The 13,497-nt window shown below is 40.8% G+C and overlaps 1 protein-coding gene across 8 annotated transcripts in view; it reads left to right on the forward strand.

The window, feature by feature from the left end:
* The window catches only part of FLT1 (fms related receptor tyrosine kinase 1), a 179,224-nt gene that overhangs the window by 73,914 nt on the left and 91,813 nt on the right, over positions 1–13,497 (forward strand). For all 8 annotated transcript variants that reach the window (XR_007406055.1, XM_049101467.1, XM_025462612.3 and 5 more), the window contains one exon: positions 9,188–9,302. Coding sequence is in view for 7 of the 8 variants with exons in the window: in XM_049101467.1 (XP_048957424.1) it covers positions 9,188–9,302 (115 nt within the window). In the remaining variant the exon portion in view is untranslated. The remainder of the gene's footprint in view (positions 1–9,187; positions 9,303–13,497) is intronic.

Consider the following 13,497-nt stretch of genomic DNA (forward strand, 5'->3'; position numbering starts at 1 on the left):
TTCTTGACCCGGCTATGCTAGCATAGGGGCTCTTGACATCTTACTTACTTGTGCTCAGTTATATTCTGATATTTTTCTGATATTTTGATACATGAGCACATATTTGACTTGTCTCTTCAATAAATGTATATGTTCTTTAATAACTGAAGGATCTAAATCTTCTACTTTCAGAGGATATGATTTTACTTCTTAAATGGAACATGTATGAATATACATTTTTTTTATTTGAACACAGTGGTGCTAATAATTATGAGCCAATATTTTTGCCTGCTCTTGAGGAAAGATGAAGTGCTGGTTGGTCTTCTATATTCTGTTAGACCAGAAGATGCTTCTCCACACATCAGCCTCATTGCCTAAGTTGAAATTGTCCATGACTATCAGTTTGTCAGATATGGGTTACACTATGAGGGCTTCATCCAGGTCACAGTCAGACCCTCTGGCTCCACTGGTACTCCTCACTGTGAGTGGCCAGGCAGTGATGGTGGTGACAGTGCTTAGTTGAGAGGATATGTGTGAGGTCATTTGAGGGTCAGTAGTGCCCTTTTTTTCAGCACATTTGAGGTATGTGATGGATGGTAGGTTGACACCTAACATGGGGTTGAATCCACATCTAGTCAGGGCATTGTCAGGATTCACTCTTCTCAGTGTGAGGTGGAGATGGGTGTGCTCCTCTACTGTTTACAGGTGGCTGGGCTAGGCCATAAGGTTATAATGATGAATAAACATAGTCCCGGCTCTTAAGTAGCTCTCTATCTAGTGAGATAATAAAATGACAGCTTATATTATCAATCTATCTACTGTGTGTTGGGCACTGTGCCAAGCACATTACATAAATTAACTCGTTGAGTATCACCCTGATGTTTGCCATCATGGACAGCAAAAAGTTCTTCTGTAAATTATTTCCCTTCTGTTTATCTTTTAACTCCTATAATAAAACTAGTAAGACATGGTAACATGGCGTTACTTCTTTTGAATTTGCAATGTTAAGGACACATTCATTTCCCAAAGAATTTGAGTTGTTTTACAAAGAGTACAACAAATAATTTAGCAAACCTGAATGAAAGGAGAAAATGCGGTGAGACCAGTACTAAGATACGGCCCATATGCTTTTACTGTCTAGTTGTCGAGAGAGAAAGAGAAATGAAATAGACACTTGGAAGATTAAGGGGCCCATCAGATAAAAAACAACCAAGAAAAAGCTTTCAGGAAACTGAAATTTGAGAAAAATGATTTCTCCTGTCATAATCCTTGGGATGTAGTGTGCACAAACTCCTCAACCACATTTCTACTTCAATGAGTGTCACAGGACTGGAAATCATCACATCCCTTAGTGTTCATCAGTGGCATAACACCAAACCAGAATTTATTAAAAGTGGTACAATGCAGGGTGCTTGGGTGGCTTAGTCGGTTAAGAGTCCAACTCTTGATTTTGGCTCTGGTCATGATCTCAGGGTCATGAGATCAAGCCCCGAGTCAGGCTCTGCACTCAGCCAGGAGTCTGCTTGAGAGTCTCTGTCTCCCTCTCCCTCTGCCCTTCCCCCACCACACGTGTGCATGCTCTCTCTCTCTCTCTCAAATAATTTTTTTTAAAGTGATATGATTGGTCTATTTAAGAATTATTCAAAGGATTGAAAAGATGCTAAGTTCTCTGAGCAACTTTCTGTGACTCTGATTCTCATAGCTGGGTTTTTCTGTCCAGGCTTACAAAACTAGGAAGTTGTAAAACTATGGTTTGAACTCAGGTCAGAGTAGGTCTCAATTCTACGTTCCTAATGCTAAATTGTGATTGCCTACCCCTACGGCAGAAGGATCTTTGGACATTTCAGCATTGACAGCTATATAAAAGGCAATGTGCTCTCTTCCTTTCTGTGAGAACAAAATGTAACAATAGCTTGAAATAGAGTTAACACCTTAAGATTCCTTGAATGGATTCAAGGATATTATTTGTAGCTCCTCTTGAGATTTTCCTAAGGAATTTTTATTTATCAAATCACCCTTCCTTAACTGAGCAGTCTTTTCACTTAGAAGAAAAAAAATGAATGAACAAAGTAGGTGTTCTTGTTAAGACCCACACTTGGGTGTGGCCTAGTAAGTATCCATCCTTTGTCACCCCGGTTAGGGTGGCAAGGATGCCTTGGCCTGGCTCAGGTTCTGTAAAAGAGAGAAGAGCAGAGTCATGGGTGGTTTGGAGCTGTTGGTAGAAGCAAGCAGGGAGAGAGGAGGAAGGAAAGCAGAGGCTGGGAAGACAGGCCTTGTTCTGAGTGTGAATGGACCATGAGACCCTGGAGGGCAGGAAGCAGCGCAGGCCAAGACGCTCACGGAAAAGCTCTTATCGAAACAGAGGTGGCCAGGGCGCTGGATCACCTCCACCATTGTCCAAGGAGCTGACCCAGAGCCTTCAATCCCTGAGAAGCCTTCTCCACTCCCCCCTCTCCATTCAGACAAGAAGTAGTTTTCAGTATGGGCTCCAAGGCGTCACAAGGTCTCCCTGTGTGCAAGAGAGCCACTTGTCCAGAATCCCCTCAGCGTGACCCTGTGACCACCCTGAAGGCCCAGGCCCTCTTCCTGGAGCAGAAGGAGCAGGAACCATTCTGTCTAAACACTCCTTCCAACTCCGCACCTTTTTCTGCCAGCATCCCCTCCCCTATATTGTTTTATTTGTTTTGAGAGAACGTGAGAGGAGGGGAATAGAGAGTGTGTGCAGATTGTATTAATCTGATGGCTCAGATACACTATCACTAATGTTTTGACACAACACCCACAGTAGCAGAGCAAAGTTTACATCAGGCCCTGCTACAGGATGGCGCACCATAATGGGGAACCAGCCCCGGCCATGCCCTCTGGCTGGCTGCCAGGTGGTCTTTTTTTTTTTTCCTTTCTAGGTTTTTTTTAAAGACATTTTACAGCCTCGATTTGTTCTTTATTACTGCTCTACCCCTTTGTTTCCTAACTTGAAATGATTCAATATTCTGTACAAACAGATTCTAATCAGAGTTAGCACGTGCAGTCAAATCCCATTAAACAGATAAGCAGAATCCACACCAGAAGTCCTTAGATCTCATCATCCAAAAGAGAAAAAGGGAGAAAGAGATTATTCTCTGTCTTGAAACTTTGTAGAGTTTTCTAGAGCCTCTTTTCCAATGAAGTGTGTTTTAATTATAAATTGATACATTCATTGCTAGGCATGGCTCAGGCTCAAATAGGCAGCCATTGGGGATTGGGTGCTCAGCTCACCACTGCGCACCCCCACACCCACCCCAGAGGCCCTCTTTAAAGTGTGCTGCCTGCTTCAAGTATTGAAATTCATAGTAAAATAGGCTAACTTCATCCCAGAGCATGTCCGGGATCGTGCAGACACAAATAAGTTAGAGGAAAGACTAAGATTGTGATAAAAGTTGGATTCGTTATTTCGTTGCAAGATTTTTTTAAATGATAAAATTCATCAGCCAGTAGGAACCCAGGAGTTCCTATAATTTTAGCATCAAAGCATTTTGATGATCAAAACAAATCAATTTATGTCAAAAATGTAATTACAAAATAATCTTCTGCCTTTTCCTCCTCTACCAAAGGACTAGGTGCTGCTTCTCCTTTTGAAAGCTAAATGTGCACTTTCTCTTGGTGTCTGACTTTGTACCAGTTTGATTCAGAGGACCCCCAGAGTTTTCCTCTAGCCTGTGACTCTGAGCCAGATTCACCCTGTGAAGCATGGTGATAGAAGTTTGAGGAGGCTCCTTGGGAACAGAATTTGTCCTATGTGATGGATTGAGTTCTGGTGTGGTGAAAAGAGTTGAATATATCTGGGTTATGATCCCAGGTCTGTTAGGTTCTGTGGGAGTCTGAGGAAGGCATTTGGTTTTTCTGAGTCTTGGTTTCCATAGTAGTAAAATGATTTTTGAAATGGTCATTAATAATGCCTGCTTCACTTAAGGGCAACTGTGAAAATTAGTTGGACTTAAATGTGCATAGTCCCCTAGTCCAGGCCTGGTCTATTAGCAGTAGCTCAGTAATAGCCAGTTTCCCTTCAGCCAATCAAGAGTCAGGATTTAGCAGAACAGAAATGTTGAAAGAAAGATCAGCTTAATATCATTTATTTATCATGGGATGAAAAAGGTGAGCCAAAAAAAAAAAAAAAGCCAAATTTTTTTACGTTGAGATTTAGGCTATGGAGTAGAACCTTCTGGAAATAGCAGAAATCATTTAAGAAATGAGAAGTTATACTGGATAACTCCAGGAGATTGTGGGTATCATAACAGGCACTAAACAGATGGTTGGCTTCTAGAAAAGCTCGGTGAAGTGTTGAACTATTCTGAGAACACCACTTCGAAGAATAAACAGATACTAACCATCAGTGGCTAACGCTCACCCGGCTGGATGCTCCCTTCTGATTCCGCCAGATGCAACCAGCCATCCTCTAAAGAAAAGAAAGTATGAGCTCTGTGTCTGAGGGAAGGTGAGGGGAAAGGAAAGCAGGAAGAATGTAGAAGGTCTGAAAATCAGAATTGTTCAAAGCCAGCACTAAGAAAAAGCACAGGTGAACACAAATGGGCCTTTGGGTACACTCTGCCCTGCTTTTCCTATAAGGCGGTCGAGAGGATTTGTGAAATTAAGTGGGAACTGAGTTCAGAGCCTGGATGGCAAAGGGAGTTCTACTATAAGCTGTAATTGTGCAGCTTGCACACTTTGGGCGCTGAATACATTTTGGTGTGTGGTAAGAGTTGTTTGCTAAATTTTGGGAAGAAGCTTTGATGCAGAAAGGACTAAAAAAAAAAGAAAAAGAAAAAGGCATTAAATCCCCAGTGCAGTAATAGAATTTGTGTAGTGAATGTTTGAGCAGCCTTTTCTTCCTATATACAAAGAAGCACTGAAGTATGAAAATCTCTTGGTATATGATGATATTATGCAGATATTATGTTGCATGTGGGGGAAGGGTTAAGTGCACAGATTTTGGAATGAGCCAGAACTGATGAAAATTCTGCCTCTGCCATTGACTAGCTGTTTAACCTTGGGTAATTTACTTAACCTCTCTAATCTTTGATTTCCCTGTCCATTAAAGGGGGGGGGGTGATAGTACCTACTTTTTTAGGTTGTGTAGTTTAATGAGATAGAATATATGAATCACTTAGCATGGTGCTAGCATGTAGAAAATAGAGTATAACATTGCATGGTGTATATTACAATTATTATAGCCCATTGGCTGGTTAGCTTGCCTGTTAGGAGCAGCAGTCAAGATTGCAGGTTGGACCTCAGTGCTAGCTTTGTCTTTGGCTGTGGCCCCAGACTGCCTTCATCTGTCTTTGGTCACATAGGAGCCAAATATTTATGAATGTGAAGGGAATAGGGCAAATCCATCACCACTACAGGAAAAATCAACCAGAGCATGCAGGTCTGTAATGCCATCTACACCTATGGAGGGTGTTTTCCCATTATGGATGGAAAGAAGCAGCCTGGTGACTTAGACCAGGTGGGAGAGTCCCACAGATGGCTCCCAGTTGGAGTTAGACAGACTGACATGTCACACGTAGGGTCTCAGCTCCATGTGTTGGATTCATAATTGGCTGTTTTGTTTTAACTTATTTATATCAATCTCTTGTCCAAAACGAATTCGTTTCAACTCCAGGGCAATTGATGAGATGACATGGAATACACCCTTACCCCAGAAATCTTTTGCGTCTCAATGGTTATAAATACCTCCATGCTATTGTATTTGTCACTCTGTATGCAAATGGAGGTAGGAGTCCGAAAGCTCATTAGGCAAGAGACAGAGGCTTGGAGCATGGAGAGGACCGCGTGGAGCTGAAGCTGATAACAGTGGCCTTGTCCAGAATAGTGCCTGGGAGCTTTCTTATCTCCCTTTGGCAGGAGGTGCTGTGGGCTTCCTGTGCGAAATCAGGAGTGAACGCTGCTTTCCTCTTGTTGTTCGGCTTCCTCCCCCCTCAAGACGGTTCCCAGCACAGTGATTATCTTTGCATCTTCAAACATGGCACAATCTACTTCCTTAAGAGCTTGATGTATTCTTAAGGCTTAGGCAAATTCCCCTCCCCCTAAATCTCTTTTCAAGTGCTGTTATATAGTCAGGTTCCTAAATGACATTCTATTTTTATGGTTCCAATTACAAAGAGGGAAAAAGAAAAAAAAAACAGTCCCCAAATTAGAAAATGGCCACAGAATGTGTCCTTTGCACTGGGAGGACCCTGCCGTGAGTCTAGCCTACAGTTTCCATACTAGGGCTTTTGCCGTCAGCTGCCACCCCTGGGGGCCGGGGGTGGGGGTCAGAGGCTGACAGCCCTGCATGAACTTGGGCAGCAGACTGCACTTCCCTCGGGAAACGCCTAGACTTGCTGTACTCCAACATATTTCTTTGCCTTTCCTGAAGACCAAGAGTATGCAATTAAGATCTCTGCCTGAGGCATCCGTTTATCTTTTTCACTTCTTTGGGGGAAAAGGAATGGAATTAAGAGCTTCTTTTCCAGATACAAGAGAACGTCGGCTGTTTGATGGCACAATGCCAATACAGGTGTGCCCGTGTGTAATAAACCTATCTACATGTAAGGCATATGTGCGTTGTGTATACTTGTAAATGCATTGAATGTGTGTGCAGGACATGAGGTCAACCAGTGGCTCAAGGCATGAATGTTACAGTCCAAAGAACGGAGAATAGGGTCTTTGAAAAATAGCAAAATGACTTCAGATTTCAAAACTAGCACTAAAATGTTTCAAGTAAAGGAGAAAGTATATGATTTCTCTTGGGTTCATTTTCCTCTACTAATCAATAACAGTTAAAATGTTCACTTACTTTACCTGATGACTATAGAGAATATCTGTTAGGGATTCCTGGGTGGCGCAGCGGTTTGGCGCCTGCCTTTGGCCCAGGGTGCAATCCTGGAGACCTGGGATCGAATCCCGCTTCGGGCTCCTGGTGCATGGAGCCTGCTTCTCCCTCTGCCTATGTCTCTGCCTCTCTCTCTCTCTCTCTCTCTCTGTGTGACTATCATAAATAAAAAAAATTTTTTTTTTTTAATTTTTTTAAAAATTAAGAATATCTGTTAGAAATTGCATAAATTCCTTAAGGAATGGCCAGTCCCTATTATTCTTTCTTATTTTAAATCTTACAGTCTACCTGTAAAAGAGACATTTGGACAACATTTGGGGACATCTGGCTTATGAAACAGGTACAACTAGGCATAATAATGGCATTATTTTCATCTTTAAAAAAGTACATTCTTTTAGGGATATGCACTGAAGTATGTAGGGCTGAAATAACACGATATCTGAGAATGGCTTTAAAATACTTCACAGGAGAGAAAAATGGAAAGAAATAAGTATAGACAAAACAACTGTAGCAAAACTCCAATAACTGTTACGTCTGGGTGATGGGTATGTGGAGCTTTATTACACTAAGGCTGTACTTACCAATTATGTTTGAAAATAATGAACAACTAAAACAAATGAAAGCTCTTTCTAGAAACAGAGTATCAGTCCCCCCATGAACATTTACAAATGTTCATGGAGTGCCACAGGCATGCTTGGCCCTTGTACCTTGAGGACAGAGTGAATAAGTAGATATGGCCCCTGTACCCTAGAAATGCTGGCCTAATAGGGCCACTTAAGACATGGTCCGGGGGAGGAGATGACAGGTCTGGAGAAGAGATCACCTAGGAAGACTTGGTGGTTTGACAGTCTGGAGTCCCTTCTCAGCTCAAGGACCAGAGAAGGAAAATCACAGAACTTTTTCCTGGTCATCACAATCCCATCTATCCTACCTTCTTCCTCTACTTATTTTAAGTAAATCATGGGCCACCATTGGCTACCTAAGATCAACTACGCATTCTCTTTGGAAATTGGGCTGTGAAATTCCTCCTGGTTTGAAAATCCCCACAATTTGCCCACGACAAGTACAAATTAGAGCCCAGCAGGCTCTCTGCTCACCACAAATTCTAGGTAGGGAATGGGCAATGAATGGCCTTGACTGTTGGACAGGGAAGCCGGGGCTTTTAACAGTATAGTCATTGGAGCTTTGGGAGCAAAAAGGAGTCCACTAAAAACCAGAACATTTGGGGGTTTGGTCTGGGAGTAGTTTTATGGGTGTTGAGGTGGGAAAAGCCAGCTGTCAGTAAGGCCAATTAAGATAGTACTACCCCCCCCCCGCCAAAAAAAAAGATAGTACTACCCAGATCAGCATGAACTTAAGTGCCTTTTTTTGTTGTTTGGATTTTTTTATTTATGTAGAACCTGGGATATGTAAAATGCAATAAATGGTTAATATTTCTACCAAAATTTGAGTAGTAAGCCATATGGAAACAAGCTTGCTGATAAGAAGATTTGAGAGAACATGCTCACTTCTCTCTTTAAAAGGGTACTCTACTAGCTAGTTTCATATAATAAGAGGTGTCGTGGACTTTTAGAAACAGAAAAGATCATTTTATAATTAAACACTTGAGGTCTAAGGAGCTAAAGAGCTTTTCATGATACCCCAAAACTTGGAAATAAATAGAATTTAATAACTGCTTCATGCTGTGTGTTTTTATATACATTTAATTAGCCCTGGAAAAAAATTAGCTGTATAGTGGAATATTTGGATGAAAAACCAACCTTTTATAGATGTGAAATGCTATTATTTCCTCAAGGTTTCCATTCATTAACATAACTTCCTTTTTTCCCTGTGTTTGCATGTTTCCTCCACTAGGAACTAATTAAAATCAAGATATTAAATTTCCTAATTAATGCATTTTTACTTACTACTTAACAGAACAGAAGAAGGTATAGAGATACACTGGTGTGGGTTTCTTTCACAGCTAAACATATGTTCTGTTTTTATTTTTATTTATTTTTTAAAGATTGTATTTATTTATTCATGAGAGACACACACACACACAGAGAGGCACAGACACAGGCAGAAGCAGGCTCCATTTCATGCAGGGAGCCTGACGTGGGACTCGATCCTGGGTCTCCAGGACCACACCCTGGGCTGAAAGCGACGCTAAACCATGAGCCATTCAGGCTGCCCTATTTTCTGTTTTTAAATTGTGAGGATGAATATGGAGGGGAAAAATCTAAGGAAAAGAAAAAATGTATTTTGTTATCTTTGTTATCTCAGGACTTAACCAATGATTTTTATTTTACCTGTCACCATGGGCTGGACCATGCTACAAAGCAATATAGTGATGACTTACTTTTTTTTTTTAAATAGGTATGACTTTTGCTCCAGCAAGGAAGAGTCTCTAATCGTGGAGCTGGACAGCAATATAGGAAACAGGATTGAGAGCATCACTCAGCGCACGGCAATAATAGAAGGAAAGAATAAGGTATGGTGTGTAAAAATAAGCACTGGCATGTTTATTTTATTTTTTAAAATCTTACTTTTTTGAGAGAGAAAGACCATGAGCAGGGGGTGGGGCAAAGGGGAAGGGAGAGGTAGGCTCCCCACTAAAGGGCCATGGGGCTCGATCCCAGGACCTCGAGATCATTCATGACCTGGGCCAAAGTCAGATTTTGTTTTGTTTTGTTTTTAAAGATTTTATCTATTTATTCATGAGATACACAGAGAGAGATAGGCAGAGACATAGGCAGAGGAAGAAGTAGGCTCTGTGCAGGGAGCCCGATGCAGGACTCGATCCCAGGACCCCAGGATCACACCCTGAGCCAAAGGCAGACACCCAGCCACTGAGCCACCCAGGCACCCCAGGGATATTTATTTTAAAAATACACACTCAACAACCAGTTCTGGGTTTACTAGAACCAGAAGTAATGCAAATGCTCAAAGATTCAGAGAGAAGAAAGACAAAGATCTGAAATATGTCTTCATGGAGAGATACCCTGAGACTGCTTAAAGTATGTTCTCTAACGGCCCACCAGTTGCAAAGGAATGAGTACTAGGTCCTAATAGAAGAGGGGGAAACTCTCAAGTATCAATGGCTTTCAACCCTGGCTTAATATTAGAATACTCCACCAATTATTATTACATTCAAATCTCTAGAGCAGAGCCCAGAGTCCATAAAAGTTCCCTGGTAGATTTTAGCATGTACTCAGGAGTGAGAATCTCTGACATACATAAAGTGGGGTGTTGATAAGCAAAAGCTAGTACAAGGCTTAGGGATAAAATGGAATATATCCATTTCACAAAATATCTTGTTTTCCCTCTCTCTTTGCAAAAGCAAAGCCTAAGTAAGAGTATGTAAACCTATACAGTGTATCAGGATTCCCTGACCTAAGAAATACAAATCAAAAGCTCAGTGAGGGGATCCCTGGGTGGCTCAGTGGTTTAGCGCCTGCCTTTGGCCCAGGGCGTGATCCTGGAGTCCTGGGATCAAGTCCCACGTCGGGCTCCCAGCATGGAGCCTGCTTCTCCCTCTGCCTGTGTCTCTGCCTCTCTCTATGTCTGTCATGAATAAATTAAAAAAAAGAAAAAAAAGCTCGATGAGATATTGCCTGACACCTGTTAGAATAGGCATGGACAAGGACGTGGAGAAAAGGGAAACTTTGTACACTATTGGTGGGTTGTAAATTTATACAGCTATTATGAAAAATGAGGTTTTTAGAGGTTCCTTAAAAAATTAAAAATAGATCTACCCTATAATTTAGCAATTCCACTTCTGGGTATATAGCCAAAGAAGACAAAAACACTAACTCAAAGATACCTGCACCCTTATGGTCATAGCAGCACTATTTATAATAGCCAAGATATGGAAACAACTTAAGTGCCCATTGAATGAATGAATGACACATGGTGTGTATACACACAATGGAATATTACTCAGCCGCAGAAAAGAATGAAATCTTGCCATTTGTGACATGGATGCACTTTGAGGACACTTTGCTAAGTGAAAGAAGTCAGGCAAAGACGGGCAAACACTGTATGATCTCACTTACATGTGGAATCTAAAACAAACAAAACCCCAAGCTTATAGGTTACAGAGCACAGATTGATGCTTGCCAGAGGCAGGGGGTTAGGGTTGTGAAAAATAAGGGAAGGTGGTCAAAAGGTACAAGTTCCAGTTATAAAATAACTAAGTCCCAGGGATGTATTGTATAACATGGTGAATATAGTTAGTAATACTGAACTGCATATTTGAAAGTTGCTAAGAGTATAGACCTTAGAAGTTCTCATCACAAGAAAAAAGATTGGTTTAATTATATATGATGACAGATGTTAAGAGGACTGACTGTGGTGATCTGTTGCAATATACACAAATATTGAATCATGATGTCTGTATGTTTGAAACTAATACAATGTTATATATCGATTATACCTCAATTAAAAAAGAGATTTCTAACCAAAAAAAAAAAAAAAAAAGTTCCCTGATCTAATGAGGGCCTAGCCGGTATCTTTGCTGGTACTTTTATAGTTTTAAGAAATTTTTATTGATGTATGATTGACATGCAAAAAGCTGAACAAATTTCATGTATACAGTTTAATGACTTTGGAGATAAATATACACCCATGAAACCATTACCACATTCAACGCCATAAACTTATCCATCACCTCTAGAGGTTTCCTACTGAATGTATGAATGTATGAGTGAATCAATGATAACACATAGCAAGTGTATACAACACAGCATTGTTCACTAGAAGTGCTAGGCTCTACATTGGGTCTCTAGGACTTATGCATCTAGCACAACTGAAACTTTGTAGTTTCTAGTTTGACCAATTTTGGAAGATTCAACTCTAAAAAAGGGGCCAAGAAACTGTAAAGGCTCTGAGATTGTACCCTACTTTCAGGCTAACAGGCCTGTCATAGTTTTATGTTTGGTGATTGAAGACCTACTACTCAGCAGGTCAGCTACAGGACTTTATTACAGCGGATTTTGAGGGCTTCAGGTTAGCACTGGTCCCCTTGCCCCCGCGTGCCCAGGTACAATCTGTGCACGCAGTGGATTTACAGAATAGCTGAGGAATCCTGAACATAGGGAACCTGCATTTTTTTTATAACAGCCTTTGCTGCCCCTCTTGCACACTGTTCATTCCCTGTTCTCCTGACTTCCACTGAGCCTCAGCAATAGCTGACACCTTGTGAACACATCCCATGGACCTCAGACTTTTCTTCTGCTGAATTCATGAAAAATGTAGTCTAAAAATATGCTATTATCAAGCATAGGGGTAATGATGCTTTAAAAAGGAAACACCTATCAACTCCTTGCCAAACTATTTATACATGCATATCTTGATTCAGAGTAGTTCGTTTGTTTGGGTACTGTCTGCCTGAGTGTGGTTACGCTTATGTTATCTGTGTATTCAGCTGTATTTTTTGCATTTGAAGGCAACAAAGTAGATGGCATCATTCCTCCCATGCAGGATTGAACAATGATGACAAATAACATCTGAATTCCTTGTTATGTAAAACTTTTTGACATATGCTCATGTCAACATCATTCTTTGGCCGGCCAGAGTGGTTATCTAACTTTTTAAAGATAAGAAAACAGGGGTGATGAGATGAACTCAAAGCCACACAGCTTAAATGTGGCAGATGAGAACCTCAAAGCAAAGTCTTCCTATTCCAAAAACCACAGCTCTACTAAAATTAAAGTGGTGACAGCACTTTAAATAAAAGCATGATTTTCATGCTTGCATGAAAATATGAGCAGGGCAGCCTGGGTGGCTCAGCGGTTTAGCGCCGCCTTCAGCCCAGGGTGTGATCCTGGAGACCCGGGATCGAGTCCCACATCGGGCTCCCTGCATGGAGCCTGCTTCTCCCTCTGCCTGTCTCTCTCTCTCTCTTTCTCTCTCTCTCTCTCTCATGAATAAATAAATAAATAAATAAATAAATAAATAAATAAATAAAATCTTACAAAAGAAAAGTATACCCAATCAATTCTCTTAAAAAAAAAAAAAAGAAAATATGAGCAATCACTTGTCAAAGGATTTAAGAAGCGTTGTTATGACTACAGCAGTGGTTTATAATTCTTTTTCTCTAACACAAATGTGAAACATCCCCTGAAGGGTAACTGTTGATGAGAGAGCAGTTCAATGAAATACTTAAAGAAAAGGAAGTTCTATAAACTTGGAAATTCAATTTGAGCAACAGTACTTTTTTTTTTAAAGAAAGGAAATGCCTCACAGTAGAAAGCAGATTAGTTGTCACAAAAGACTAGAAAACTTCAAGATGCCATTGAGTGTATGTCCATTCATTTTGCCTTCTCCTGACTATATCAAGTAGAGGTACTGTTAACTACTGGTTATTTAAAAAAAGAATTTATGAGCCTAATTCCAGTAGTAACTTTTAGTTATATTTTGGCATCCTAGCCACAAAACAAAATACAATAGAAAAGAAAGTGGAAAATGAAAAAGCCAAGCGAGGTTTTGGATTAGCCTGAACCACGAAAGAGCAACCTGACTCTATATAGAATACCTGGAAGGCACGGAGGGAGTGAAGTCACAAAACCCAAGTGAGATAAGGAACTTCCCTGATTGTTTCCAAGCGGCTTGAAACAAGTTTGTCTTGTGATTTTGTCATTATGCAGAGGTTTTACGTACAGCCCTCCAGACACAGTGGGCACTTA

Source organism: Canis lupus, chromosome 25 (assembly GCF_003254725.2).
Source record: "Canis lupus dingo isolate Sandy chromosome 25, ASM325472v2, whole genome shotgun sequence".
NCBI classification, from domain to species: domain Eukaryota; kingdom Metazoa; phylum Chordata; class Mammalia; order Carnivora; family Canidae; genus Canis; species Canis lupus.